Source organism: Chiloscyllium punctatum, chromosome 11 (genome assembly GCF_047496795.1).
Source record: "Chiloscyllium punctatum isolate Juve2018m chromosome 11, sChiPun1.3, whole genome shotgun sequence".
Lineage (NCBI taxonomy): Eukaryota > Metazoa > Chordata > Chondrichthyes > Orectolobiformes > Hemiscylliidae > Chiloscyllium > Chiloscyllium punctatum.
In genome coordinates, this window is record NC_092749.1 from 89871145 (window position 1) to 89886924 (window position 15780).

General features: G+C 40.3%; 1 protein-coding gene across 6 annotated transcripts in view; it reads left to right on the plus strand.

Moving 5' to 3' along the window:
* Window positions 1-15780, plus strand: part of LOC140483175 (KH domain-containing RNA-binding protein QKI) — a 534384-nt gene that overhangs the window by 375346 nt on the left and 143258 nt on the right. For all 6 annotated transcript variants that reach the window (XR_011961908.1, XM_072581215.1, XM_072581214.1 and 3 more), the window contains exon 4: window positions 6042-6185. Coding sequence is in view for 5 of the 6 variants with exons in the window: in XM_072581215.1 (XP_072437316.1) it covers window positions 6042-6185 (144 nt within the window). In the remaining variant the exon portion in view is untranslated. The remainder of the gene's footprint in view (window positions 1-6041; window positions 6186-15780) is intronic.

The following is a 15780-nucleotide window of genomic DNA, read 5'->3' on the forward strand; positions in this document are numbered from 1 at the left end:
ATGGATATCTTCAGAAAATCAACCAAGAAACAATCGTCTATGCCTGTTGATAGTGTACCACTTGAGTCATCTGGCCAGTTTTGTTATTTTCTTTGGGTTTACGACTTAACTGGATTTATTTGTCTACTTCTGTGTGAAATGAGGCTAAAAACAAAAGTTATTAGATTTAAATCATAGACATCAATGATATTACTTTGTTCAATTTTGCTCAGCTGAATTTACTTTATTGTTAATAAATTCCTGAATCTTTTGTTTAGGCTACATATCTGGTGTCAGGAATTGATTATTTGCAGAGTCAGGGATTCGTTAGTCATGGTTAGGAATCATTAGGATCAATTTTGAGGGTCTTTGTAAGGTTATAATTTTACTGTGTTGTGAATACAGAAGTAAGAAGGCTGATTTTATTTGGCAGTCTGTCTGCATGTCGTATCAGGTAAAAAATTTGCTTTGAAGAAATTAATTCTATTTTGTATTGATATCATCTTTTAATTCGACCATAAATAAGATGGCCTGAAAGTGTGCTTTAATTTCCAACTGTCATGTTTCCTTGTTTCTGGTAGTTTGTGAAATTAACAACTTGCATTGAATTATATGACCTTGTTCTTGGACTTATTCCCCATTGAAACTGAACTGTACTAGACACGAAACCTACTTTCCTCAAAACTCTTGGAGTAGCTTTATGGCTTAGGCAGTAATTTAAAATATTTTATTCATAGAATTCATAGAGTTTATTCAAAGAATCATAAAATCCCTATAGTACGGGAAGAGGCAATTCAGCCCATTAAGTCTGCACTGACCCTTTGAAGAGCATCACAGCCAAAACCAGCCCCACCCTATTCCTGTAACCCCATTACTATGGCTAATCCAACTAATGGAAACTCATTTTGCATAATTCCTATTTTTTCTAATGCTCCAATAAAGTCACTGGTAATAAAAATTGGGAAAGCTGTACAGGGGACTGCCCAATTTGCTCTCAACCATTTTACAGTATGGAGCATCAAAATCCAGCAGTAAACAAAGCTGTCATTTAGATAAGTAGGTGGCTGGAAGAACACAGCATGCCAGGCAGCATTAGGACGTGGAGAAGTTAACGTTTCTGATCTAACCCTTCTTCAGAACTCCATATAGGGGTAGGGGGCTCTACAGGTAAAGAGATGGGGAGGGAGGTGTTGGGTTGGGTTTGAAAGAGTAGCAGAATGGTAAGATGGTGATAAGTGAACACAGGTAGTGGGTATGACCTGGTTGGTCGATGGGAGGGATGAATCCATTCGGTAGCTGGAATGAAGGGTCGGTAGGTGGAATGGGAGGGAGGAGGTGGGGCTGGAAAGGGAGCAGGGGGATGGGTGGGAGCGTTATTTGAAATTGGAGAATTCAGTGTTAAGTCTTCCAGTCTCTAGGCTGCCCAGGCGGAAGATGAGGTATTGGTCCTTCAATTTGTGGTCTGATTCATTGTGGCAATGAAGGAGGCTGGATTGACATGTCGGAAAGGTAGTGGGAAGGGGAATTGAAGTGGGTGCTGACCAGGAGGTCAGACTGGCCATTTCGAGCCCGGCAAAGATACTCGGCGAGACAGTCACCTAGTCTCTATTTGGTCTCCCCAGTGTAGAGAAGACCATGTCAGGAAGGCGGGATGCAGTACACTAGGTTGGAGGAGATGCAGATGAACCTCTGTCTCACCTGGAAGGTTTGTTTAGGGCCTTGGATGGAGATGAGGGAAGTGATGTACAGGCAAGTGTTGCATCTTTTTCGTTTCAGGGAAGGTACCAGGAGGGTTGGTGGGGAGTGTGGCACAAACCAGGGAGTGGCAAAGGGAATGGTTCCTGCTGAAGGCAGAGAGGACTGGGGAGGGGGAAGATGTTCTGGCTGGTGGGGCTTGATTAGAGTTGGTGGAAGTATTTGAGGATGATACATAGGACGCAGAGGCTGGTAGCATGGATAGTGAGGACAAGGGGGACTCTTATGTTTTGGGGGGGGGTGTAGTTTAGAGCAGTGGAATGCAGAATGGAGGAGATGCAGTGGAGGGCTGTCTGGATCATGAGCGGAAAAAATATTGTTTGAAATAGGAGGTCATCTGGGGTGCTTGGGAGTGGAACGTCTCCTCATCAGAGCAGATGCAACAGAGACTGAGGAATTGGAAAAATGGGATGGAGTTTTTGCAGGATACAGTTTGGGAGGAAGTGTCATCCAAGTAGCTATGAGAGTCTGTGTGGGAGTATGTATGGGAATCTGTTCGACTGGGTTCAAACCTGTTCAAGAGCAAACTGTGCTGTTTGATTGTTTAACCCAAATCCTTGCAAGCTTGTGAACAAGAATGAAGGTCTCAACAGAACCACATTTTTTTGTTATTACACAAAATGTATTCAGCCGATCATTTGTGGCAAAAGTTGTATGTCTCTATTGGACCTGCAAAAGACTCATGGAGGCAATGAGCAACTGAATGCAGATGTGTCCTCGAGATGTAGAATGTTTATTTAATTTGAATTCTGTCACTCCAAAGTGATTCTGTTCATGTTTTGAAACCTGACAGTAGAAAGTAGGTTAGTACAAGACAATTGTGGGTAGGTGCTTGCACTCAGAGACTTAATTTAGACTTCAGTTCGCATGATAACTTAGTTGGCTGCACAGCTCTTTGCGATGCAGAGTGATACCAACAGTGTGGATTTAATTACCACACCACCTCAAGTTATAATGTATGACTTTCCTTCTCAACCTCTCCTCATCTCAGACATGGTGATCTCAAGTTAAACCACCAACAGTCATCTCTGTCAGTTGAGAAAGCAGCCCTATGGTCTGATAGGACTTTACCTTATTTACCATTTACCTCTGAAATGTATATATAATACAAAACCTGAGGAGTCTTATATTATCTTTAATCGTAAAAGCTTCATTAATATTTTACTAATTTCACATACATTTCTTAGTGAGTTGTGAGGACGGCAGCTGCTGGAGAAGTCAAGAGTCGATAAAGTGTAACGCTGGAAAATGCATAGCAGGTCAGGCAGCATCTGAGGAACAAGTGTTTATGTTTCAGGCTTAACTCTTCTTCAAGACTGGGGAGGGTGAAGGGGGCTGAGTAATAAATGGGGGGTGGGGCTAGGGGAAAGGTAGTTGGGATGGTGATGTGGGTGAAGGCAGGAGGTGATTGTGATAAGTTGGTGGAAGTATGAACGGTTGGATGGGAAGGAAGATGGACAGGTAGGTCAGGTCAAGAGGGTGGAGCCAAGTTGGAGGGTAGGATCTGGGATGGGATGGGATAGGTGCTGGGTAGATTTGAAAAATTATGAATTCAGTGTTGCGTGGTTGTAGGCTCCCGAGGCAGAAGGTGGCTTGTTCATCCTCCATTTTGCTGGTGGCCTTGTTCAGGCTATGAATGCCTAGTTCAGGCCGAAAATGTCATGGGTGGAATGGGAGGGGGAGTTGAAATGAATGACTAAGGTAGGTGTGGTTGGTTGGTGCGTACAGACCAGAAATGTTCCCTGAATCTTTCCGCGAGTTTGTGCTCCATCTCTCCAATGGGGACTACATTGAGAGCAACGGATGCAGTAAATGAGGTTTGAGGGTATGCAAGTAAATCTCTGCTGGATTTGGAATGATCCTTTGGGGTCTTGGACAGCAGTTGGGGTAAGGATGTGGGGATGTGGGCACAGGTTTTGCACTTCAGGGGAAGGTGCCAGGTGTGGAGAAATGGTTTGTGGGGAGTATGGACCTAACAAGGGAGTCAAGGAGGGAATAGTCCCTATGGAATGCAGTTAGGGGTGGGGAGAAAAATAGATATTTGGTGATGTAGGTGGCGAAAATAACAGAGGCTGATATGCTGGATTTAGAGATTAGTGGGGTGGAATGTGAGGACCAGGGGATTCTATCCTTGTTGCGGTTGGAGGAATGAGGTTAAAGGGCAGTGTTGCGGGAAATGGAAGAAATTGAGGGCATTGTTGCTAACAGGGGAGGGGAAATTACAATCCTGGAAGGAGGAGAACATCTGAGATCCAGGAAGAGTGGAATGGCTCATCCTGGGAGCAGATACAGCAGAGACAGAGGAATTGGGAGTAAGGGATTGTGTTTTTACAGAAGTGGGTGGGAGGACGTGTAGTTAAGGTGTGGAATGTAAGATCATTATTTGGCCAGTTGCATTGTTTTTCCAAGAGTATGACATTTTTTAAGCATTTATCATGGTGTTATCTGTATGAAGAATGTCTCCCCTGCAATGTTTTATCGTTTATAATGTACCAAGTGGGGAGAATTCCATTAAAAACCATCAAGGATGTTGACACGATTGTAGGAAATTTTGGATCACCAATACTCACCTTCAAATTAAAAAGCAGAATTCTTTTAATGGAGCAGTCATTTTAATAAACGGTCACCATCTCACAATATATTGGATAAAATGGATTTTGGTTGCTCTGATTTAAAAACAGATTTGTGAATGAACTCCTAACTACTTAATGGTGTTCATACACGAGGAATAGCAATGTCCTTTAAGTATTGAGTTTTATTATTTTCTGCTTCAGGATTATATTCAGGCACTAAAATTTAATTCTGATGCTTACATTTAGAGGGAAGTATTCCAAATGAAAAAGTTCTGAACCGTTCTCAATGATATCCTGCTAATATTTTAGAATTATATAAAGAAAAGCTGTGTATATTACAGCATTTATTACTTTCATTCAGTGGTGCCTACCTTTCCTTTCTATTAGGGTGGACACAATAATTTATAACAGCAAAGTTTTTATTATTAGATTAAGGATAATTTCTCCTAATTGTGCTTATTTCCATAACTTATCACTGTAATTTGACAAAGTATTAATAATATATAATTTATGGTCCCAGGAGTTGACACATAACTGAGAAATCAATATTTTATACAAATCAAAGAGTCATGGTAGTAATTTTAGGATTGATTAAATACATTTGGGTGTAAAATATTCATTTTTCTTGACTATCAACTTATTAATGAGCTGAAGGAGCCTAAATGGATTAGACTCCAGGGAATATAACAAGTCACATCACAGTCCAGTGCAGTCCCTGTATCATTTGTCACCAACATTGTGCAGAGCCCTGCGGAGGAGTACCATCTCATGAGATGTTAGAGCAGCATTTTGTCCAGAACTTTGGTTGGGCTTCAGTCTCCCTACTGAATTATTATCAGAATTCAGTGCAATCATTTTGGACAGCACTTTCCAATTGCTAAGTGCTTTGTAGTAGTGAGATTAGGTGGACAAGAGAAAATTAAATCCTGTGACAAGAAAGATTATACCCTGCATCCTTGCAATGTAGTTTTGGCCATACCACACAGTCACTTATAATGTGCAAATGAAAATTTTAATTTCACCTATAAAATTATCTGAAAATGTTGGTTTATAAATTCAAAATGGAACTGAAAACTTACATTTAACACCAATTTCAAAACATTTATGTTGCTGAATAATTGAATCTTTAATTTTTCAACTGGGGTATAATTAAATCTTAAGGCAAAGGATTATGTTTTAAAACAAATTAACTGGGGTGAAAAACTGTAATTTAACAATCATAATAATTTGAGTAGAAGTAAAATATGGGTATTTTAAATGAATGGTTTGCCATATACACAGATTAAATAAGGCTTATGACATATTTCGTGTGGGAAATGTTGCATCGTGGATTATTTGAAGTAGTAATTTGTGTGGATGTGATGGAAGCACATTAAAAAGGTTTGGACATGTGAATGCATGCATTTCATCTAAAACTTGGTGATGCATGTTAATGCTTCCATGTCTCGTACTATTAAGATATAGGCTCATCTTTCCATTACCTGTGACCATGGAAATTGGAAGAAGATTCCAAGCACAGGTTATATTGTCATGGGTTACTCCTGTGGGGTTTGTTTTATGTGATCAAAGGATACCATAGGTAGCAGCATTGAAAAATGCTGTTTGTTCATCTTTTCAGTGGAGCTAGAATTAATTGGGCATGAAGAAATCATAAATAAGAAAACTAACTTCTGTTTTGTTTTTGATCTTTAACACCATTCTTTAACACCTTTCTTTGGCCTGTTGGTGTTACAGGAGGAACAAAATAGAGGCAAACCTAACTGGGAACACCTGAATGAAGACTTGCATGTATTAATCACTGTGGAAGATGCTCAGAACAGAGCAGAAATAAAACTAAAGAGGGCAGTGGAGGAAGTTAAAAAGTTGCTTGTACCAGCGGTAAGTACCTTCAACAACAGGTTCTGATTTCCCCCATGTAACTTATTTAATCTACTTGCTCAAAATCACAAGCAGTTGACAAAAATGTACAACCAAGAATTCTATAAAAGGGAGGTTTTTATTTGCTCTCATGTTAGGTTTTTTTCCACTTGTCGCTGAAGGGCATTGTTTACTTGTCAGGTTGTTTAAGATTACATAGAGATCTTGATAAGTTGGATCAGTGGTTTTACAAATGGCAAATGGAGTTTAATTTGGATAAATGAGGTATTGCATTTTGGTAATACTAACAAGGACAGGACTTAAACAATTATCGGTCGGGCCCTGAGTAATGCTGTAGAACAGAGAGATCGAGGGGTTCAGGTACATAATTCTTTTGAAGTTATGTCACAGGGTGTTGGAATTGGGGCATCATGTTGAAGTTGTACAGAATGTTGGTGAGGCCTCTTCTGGAGTGCTGTGTGCAGTTCCGCTTGTCCTGTTATAGCAAGGGTATTATTAAACTGGAGAGGGTTCAGAGAAAATTTACTAGGATTTTGCAGGGAATGGGGGCATTTGAGAAATAAAAATAGACTGGAAAAACTGGAACTTCTTTCACTGGGATATAGGAGGTTGAGGGGTGACCTTATTGAAGTTTATAAAATCATATGGGGCAGAGATAAGGTGAATGACAAGGATCTTTTCCCTAGGGTGGAGGAGTTCAAAACAAGGGCATAGTTTTAAGGTGAGAGGAGAAAGATTTTAAAAAGGACATGAGGGGCAACTTTGTTTTTACACAGAGGGTGCTTCATGTGTGGAATAAACTGCTAAAGAAAGTGGCAGATGCAGGTACAGTTATGACATTTAAAAGGCATTTGCATAAGTTCATGAATTGGAATATGCCAAGTGCAGGCTATTGCATTTGGAACATGATCAGCTTGGACTGATTGGACCCAAGGGTTTGTTTCCATGCTGCATGACGATGACTGTACCCAACAGTTGGAAATTTTGACAACAAATGTTTGTAAGTCCGCTTGTTGGTTTCAGAGGTGAGCATAAAAATGTAACATTTAGAAACCGGCTTGTATTTAAAACATTATCAACTTATGACCCCACTTTTAATGATATGTCAATTTGTCTTTGCAATCCACAAAACCACTCTGTTCCTGCAGACAGTTCCATTTGCATAAAATGAAATTGTCAGAAAGGCAGAAAGATAATAGTCACTTTATATCCGTAAAACACGATGCCTAAGTGCCCAGAAAGTTAGGAGGTTAAGTGGTGCTCATTCTGTGGCCAAAGTGTCACATCATATGGCACTGTACCTTACATGAGTGTAGGTATGGAATGATACAGGTTTGATCCATTGCATAGGCAGATTACCTGCTTTGGTCCATATCTTCAGATCAGCAGCCAAACTTCAAGGGACCATTTAAAGCTGTCATTTGAAAGACATGTTTGTTACTTTCCCTACGTGTAGAGGGGGACTTCGTTTCCCTTTATTAATCCCTTCCTGGTTGGTCACAGCAAATACTTTCATTTCTTTTTAGCACAGAGCTATCACACTTCAGCTGGACGACAGTTCACAGGAAAATGAAAGAGTTAATTACCAAGTTCTCTTGAGTGAAAGAAAGGGGAATTTTATTCTCTACTAAATCCATGAAAATGGAATAAAAACATAATGTCAAACATACAAACAAACTCAAAATGAAAAGTTAAAAAGTGTGTGTGTGTCTGGTGCAGCAGAGTAGGATAAAGGCTATACAGTCTATAAGCTTTCAGTCTTGAGTTAAATATTCAACCTGAGTTACAGTTGATTTAGTTATTGACTAGTACCCTAAGCAATGCTGAATTTTGAAGATATCCTTGTGTTCTTGCAAAGTGGTTGTTTCCCCAATTTACTTTCTCAATGGGGCCTTTTTTTTGAATGCTGATGAAAAGAGGCAGGGTGAGAGATTCTTGCTTACAAATCCATTTCCATTATCTCTGTTCTGATGCTGAACTATTGCTCAGTGTGTAATCCCAAGTCTGTACATTGTTTTTCCAAGTTGGCTGACTGGTAGTCATGTATCTCATCTCTGCATATGTAAAATTATCAACTAATGTGAGTTAAAACACAAGTTTTAAATGTTTTGATGCTCACTTGGTTGCCTGGATTCAATGTCTATAGAATCAAATCACACTTTTAGTGTAGACAGTTTTGTTTATTCCATAAAGTTTGAGGCAAACTTTGTGAGGCTAATGATCAGATGACCACTACAGCCATTTTAGGTCCATGTTTCTTCCTTTCTAGAAACTGTAATGTGGAGGTGCCACTGTTGGACAAAGTTAAAATTCTCACAATGTCAGATAATAGACCAACAGGTTTATTTGGAAGTACAAGCTTTCAGAGTGCTGCTCCTTTGTCAGGTAGCAAGTGAGGCAGGATCATAGGACACAGCATTTGTAGTACAAGATCATAGTGTCATACAACTGATGCAATGTATTGAGCAAAGCTAGATTGCTGTTAAATCTTTAATCACTTAGAATGGGGTTGCAGGTTTCGATTCATTAATATGTAAATCCCAGAACTTCCTTCAAGTCCCATTCCCAAGATCTGAAAGAAGCTCTGGGATTTACATATTAATGAATCAAAGCTTGCAACCCCATTCTAAGTGATTAAAGGTTTACCAGCAATCTAGGTTAGTTCAATATATCACATCAGTTGTATGACACTTTGATCTTTTACTATAAATTCAGTGTCCTACGATTGTGCCCCACTAACTACCTGAGCAGCACTCTGAAAGCTTGTACTTCCACCTAAAGCTGTTGGACTGCAACATGGTGTGATTTTTAACTTTGTAAAAACTGTTTAAGATCTTGGGTTTAATGATCAGATTTGATAGTCCATATTTGCCACTGGCATAAAATGCAAATGTCCTCCACTCCACGTTAAAACTGTGAGTTGATGGCAGTCGCCACTGTTTCTCCACCAGTCATGAGTGGGCATTTGACTTGACCTATTAGGCTGCCCAACCCATGATCAGTGACCTACCCATAGGGCCATCACAGCTTACCTGCTCTGCCTTAATGTTGAGACAAAGTTAAAAGTCACACAATAAATGGACTTAACAGCAATCTAGATTTGTTCAGTATATCACATCAGTTGTATGACACTTTGATCTTTTACTATTAATTCTGTGCCCTATGACCCTGCCCCATTAGCAAGGATGAAGGAGCAGAGCTCTGAAAGCTTGTAATTCCCAATAAACCTGTTGGACGATAACCTGGTGTTGTGATTTTAACTTTTTCCACCCCAGTTCAACACCGGCACCTCCACATTAATGTTGAGACAGCTCAATTTGCTCTGGTCCTGCAGCAAGCCTCGTTGGGTACAGCATGAAATGATACCCCGATTTAGGTTCAATGCAATTTCAGTTTAGTTCATTCTCAAGGTCAATGTGTTGCTTAGTCAGCAGCAAGTTTTTTTGTGTGGATACCACTTATCAATTGGTTGAGGTTTAGCAGCAGTCATGTTAGTGTGAGCTATTTTATTCATTGGAGGAAAATTTAAAAATAAAGCTGACGGGGAAAACTTGCAATGAAACTGCTGTTATAATGATTTGGATTTATCTCGTTCTTCAATGATTTTAAAACAAAGCTGAATTGAATTCAAGGGAAAATCTGAATGTAATCTGATTCCACTTGTTTGTATTTATGGTTGGAATTGATACGTCGAAAACTAATGTTGTACAGTTTAATTACTGAAACTACCTACCCTGTAAAATACATTAAAGTAACTCCAGTTGAGGGCTTAAGATTTTGCTCTAGCTACAAAAACTAATTAGCTCTGTTAACTTGTGACAGGATTTTTAATTTAGTCTAATGTTTTGTGGGAGGAATTGTTATGAATACTGTACTGCTACCTTTGAAATTAAATTCAGATTTTCAGTTAATAACAAAGAATAATATAACAAAATTTCACAACTTAAGATGCTTACTCTAATAAAAGACTTAAAGCACTACTAAATATTTAAGTAATTTACCCTTTAAATCACAAAACAGAATACAGGCAATTAAGTAGACACTTAATTTTATTATTGGTCCAAAATAATTCTTAACTCCCAATAGTTCACTTATGTGATTTTTCTTTCTCAACCACATGATTTCTAACCGAGAACTGTCTGTCACAGTAAGAATATTCCCAGAGGATTTTACTTTTGTCAAGCAAGGCACATTTCCCTGCTTTGGTTAACACTGACAAATATCATCTTTTCAATCTGAGACAAGCATCCACTTATGTTTAGACACTGAACCATAAACTTTGGGCCTCTACTTATCTCTGTTTCAGACCTGAGCATATCATCTTGTCTGTGCTCTGCAAGGATATTTTATCAAAGTCTGGAACCCAATATTGCGGTGTACCTTCCCATTCCAAAACCCATCTCCTTAATATCATCAATCAAAGGAGCCCTATATCAAAAGAAATTAATTATCTTTCTTGGGAGCCAAATTTTCTTGAAAGATGGAACTAAACATTTGTAAACAAACGATTTATAACTTTACATTCTCAACAACTTTCTGAGATTTTGGAGACCATTGATCCACTGCTGCCAAATGGAAATATTTTGTATCTTATTCCCAATGAATCAATCTGGGCTCCTTTTGTACTTTCACAATCTAACCACAGAGGCATATTTCACAGACATCTCATGGAGCCTTCATTTTATTCTAAATGTGAAGAGACAGCCCCGAAACATCATCATCTCATCTGTTTCCTGATTGAAACAGAATTAGGTTATTTTATGAAGGTTCATAAAATATTATTTAGAAATTTGGGTTTGAAATTGGCTAGAGCCATGTGTAGCTTTGTGAAGAAGAAAGTAGCTTAGTTTTAATTTCATTTAATGCATTGATCCTATGATGCAGTGAGACAGAAGCAATCCTTTTGGTAAGAGATAACCAGCCAGCTGTTAGTGAGTATGCAAGTTTTTTCCATAGAGGAAAGCACTCATTCAGGGAGAAAAGGCCTGTTGACATTGGTTGTACAATTTAACAGTCCCCAGAACAGACGGGGTAGATGAAAGGATGTCCTTGGTGGCTTAGAAGTTAGCAAAAACTTCCAGAAACAGAAGGCTTTAAGGTGTCAGAGAGGAAGACCTCTGACAGCACAATTAAATGCATGCATTTAAGGAGCATGTGTTAAGGAATAAGCAAACTGTGCTAGTTAGTTAACTTAAGGGGCGCGCGAGGAAAGATTAACTAGAAAAGACAGCATTGAGTGATTGAAGAGGTTTGCTGGAAGGAAAGAAGGTACAACCTTTAGCACCTGACAAGAAAATAAAGTGATGGAAAGTGTCATCAAAAATGCTATCAAGCACCATCTGTTCAGCAATAAACTGTTCAGTAACATCCAGTTTGGGTTCACCCAAGACCACTTCACTCCTGACCTGATTGCAGCCTTGGTTCAAATGTAACAAATGAGCTGAATTCCAGAGTTGAGGTAAGAGTGAGATCCCTTGGCATCAAAGAAAATTGGAACTAATGGCTTTCAGGGGGCAAACTCTCTGCTGGCACATAGGAAGATAGTTGCGGTTGCTGGTGGTCAATCATCTCTGCTCCAGAATATCTCTACAGGAGTTCCTCAGGATAGTGTCCCATGCTCAACCATCTTCAACTGCTTCATTAATGACGACCTCTCTATCAGAAGGTCAGAAGTGGGGATGATCACCGATGATTGCATCATGTTTAGCACTATTTGTGACTCCTTAGATACTCAACTGGTCAATGTTGAAATTCCACTGACACCCTCCTTCGACTGACTGAACTGGTCCTCACCCTGAACAACTTCTCTTTCCAATCCTCCCACTTCCTCCAAACTAAAGGAGTAGCCATGGGCCCCAGCTATGCCTGCCTCTTCGTAAGATATGTGGAACAGTCCATCTTCCGCAGCTACACTGGCACCAACCCCCACTTTTTCCTCCGCTACATCGATGACTCTATCGGCATTGCCTCGTGCTCCCACGAGGAGGTTAAACAGTTCATCCACTTTACCAACACCTTCCACCCCGACCTCAAATTCACCTGGACCATCTCAGATTCCTACCTAGACCTTTCCATTTCTATCTCTGGTGACCGAATCAACACGGACATTTATTTTAAACCGACCGACTCCCACAGCTACTTAGACTACACCTCCTCCAACCCTGCCCCCTGTAAAAACGCCATCCCATATTCCCAATTCTTTCGTCTCCGCCACATCTGCTCCCAGGAGGACCAGTTCCAAAACCGTAAAACCCAGATGGCCTCCTTCTTCAAGGACCGCAATTTCCTCCAGACGTGGTCGACGATGCCCTCCACCGCATCTCTTCCACTTCCCGCTCCTCTGCCCTTGAGCCCTGCCCCTCCAACCGCCACCAAACAGAACCCCACTGGTCCTCACCTACCACCCCACCAACCTCCATGTACAGCGTATCATCCGCCGTCATTTCCGCCACCTCCAAACGGACCCCACCACCAGGGATATATTTCCCTCCCCTCCCCTATCAGCGTTCTGAAAAGACCACTCCCTCCGTGACTCCCTCGTCAGGGCCACATCCCCCACCAACACAACCTCCACTCCCAGCACCTTCCCCTGCAACCGCAAGAAATGCAAAACTTGCGCCCACACTTCTCTTCACCACCCCCCCCCCCCCCCCCCCCCCCCATTTCCCTCCAAGGCCCCGAGGGATACTTCCATATCCGCCACAAATTCAGCTGCACCTCCACACACATCATCTATTGCATCTGCTGCACCCGATGTAGCCGCCTCTATATTGGGGAGACAGGCCGCCTACTTGCGGAATTTTTCAGAGAACACCTCTGGGTCACCCGGACCAACCAACCCAACCACCCCATAGCTCAACACTTCAACTCCCCCTCCCACTCCACCAAGGACATGCACGTCCTTGGACTCCTCCATCGCCAGACCATAGCAACACGACGGTTGGAGGAAGAGCGCCTCATCTTCCGCCTAGGAACCCTCCAACCACAAGGGATGAACTCAGATTTCTCCAGTTTCCTCATATCCCCTCCCCCCACCTTGTCAAATCCCTCTAACTCAGCACCGCCTTCCTAACCTGCAATCATCTTCCTGACCTCTCCGCCCCCACCCCACTCCGGCCTATCACCCTCACCTTGACCTCCTTCCACCTATGGCATTTCCAACGCCCCTCCCCCAAGTCCCTCCTCCCTACCTTTTATCTTAGCCTGCTGGACACACTTTCCTCATTCCAGAAGAAGGGCTTATGCCCGAAACGTCGATTCTCCTGCTCCTTGGATGCTGCCTGACCTGCTGCGCTTTTCCAGCAACACATTTTCAGCTCTGATCTCCAGCATCTGCAGTCCTCACTTTCTCCTCCATATAGGGATCAATCCAAATTGTGTGAAGTCAAAGAAAATCTAGAAGGATTGCTCACCACAAAGCTGTAGAGTAGATAACACTCTTGCTTCTTAGTGCAAGGTTCTGGGTTCAAGTTGTGCTTCAGAGCACAAAGGAGATACTCAGTTGCAGTACTGAATGACGAAGATCTGCACGATTAGAATGAGACAATAAACTGAGATTATATCTGCCCTTTGGACAGATGTAAAAGATCCCATTATGCTATTTAGAAAATCACAGGGAGTTATCTCCAGTATTTTGGCCAATATTTATTCCTTAGTTAGCTTACAAAAACAGATTATCAGGTCACTATTATATTGTTATGGAATAGTTTCCAAAATTAGTTGCCATGTTTTCTAAATTTCAATGGTAATTACACTTGGGTGTGTACTTCACTGGCTGTAAGGTGTCTGGTTATGTAAAACACTGAAGTCAAAGAATTATATAGGCATTTGAGTGGTGTGGGCTGTGGCGAAATCTGTGGCATTATGAAAGTGCAGCAAGGCTTATCTCAATGTTTGGAGCAGCTTGTGCCATCCTTTATGCTTATCAAAAGCAGCAGAGTGAAATGCATGCTAGGCAGCAATGAGTTTCCAGTAGACTGTTGTGATTGTTAAACGCTCAACTCAGCTCATTAATATTCAGCTTCCTATCCTCGTAAAATTTCAAATTTAGTTTGAGGGAGATCAGATTGGGTCTCCAACAGTGTCTTCAACTTAAATAAGAGCTGTTACAGAGGATTGAAGAAAGAGTTGTTTGAAGCATGCTGGGAAAATAGACTAAGGGGAAAGTCAGTGGATGATCAGTGGCAAATATTTAAGCAAATTTTTCATAAAGTTCAACAAAAGATTAATCCTGGAAAAAAAGGACACTGTGAAACATATGATCAACCCATTGTTAACAAAGACAATCGAGACATATAAAATGACAAAACCAAGTAGTGAGCAAGGTGATTGGGATTTTTTTTAGGAACCAACAGCAGATGACTAAGGACTTAACAGAGGGAGAAAATTTATGAAAGTAATTGGTAAGAAATACAAAAACAAACAGAGCTTCTATAGGTATATAAAAAGAAAGTGGTTAAAGTACAGGATCTTTCGGGGATTCAACTGGGGGATTGATAACGGAAATTCAGATATTTTATTTTAGTCTTCATGATGGAGAACATTGTAAACATTGCAAAGTTAACAGATAAACAAAGTGCTAATGGAACAACGATCTTTTTATCATCTTTTTCAGGAGGGACAAAGTATTTGATAAACTAATAGGATTAAAGGCAAACAAGTCACCAGGTTCTGAGAGTTTACATCCAAAGCTTTTAGACATTTTTCCTGAGACATTAGAGACATTGCAGAATTCTCTGGATTCACGGAAGTTTCCATTGGAAAACACCTAATGTGATGCCTATTTAAGAAGAAAAGGAGACAGAAAGCAGAAAACTGTAGGCCTGTTCCTGGAGTTCATTATTAAGAAAGAAATAGCTGGACTTTTAGAAAAGCTTACGCAATCAAACAGAGTCAACATGGTTCTATGAGAGCGAAATCATGCTCAACAACTTGCTATTGTTCTTTGAGGATGCAAAGAGCAGAGTTGATGAAAGCCATTCAGTCAGGGTTTTGCACAAGATAATTGCTCCTGTTATTGGGATAATATGTTAGCATGAATTAAAGATTAATTAGCATGAAATAGGTCTTTTTCAGATTGGAAAGAAGGAACTATTGAAGTCACACAGGATCAATCTTAAGACTCCAATTATCTATTGTTTAAATGACTAAGAGGAAAAGGCAAAATGTACAGTATCCAAATTTGCTGCTGATGCAAAAACAAGTGGGAAGGCATGTTGCAATCAGGACATAGGAATCTGGAAGGCGATTTGAATAGGTTAAGTAGCAAAATTTGAAAGATGTAGTTTAATGTAGAAAAGTGAGAGATTGTGCTTATTGGTATTATTAATCATAAAATAGACTAAATTTTAAATTGAGATTGCAAAAATTGCAGTGCAGAGATCCACATGTTCTTGTAAATGAGATGTAAAACATGCAGCTGCAACACATTATTGAGATGGCAAATTGAATTTTGGTCCTTATTGCTTGGGTGTTAGAGTTTCAAACCAGCAAAATCTTATTACAATTATACAAGTTGTTGGTGAGGCTGCATTTGGAGTAGTCTGTATATATTTTGTCCCCATATCTAAAACAAAGAACTGTGAATGCTGAAAGT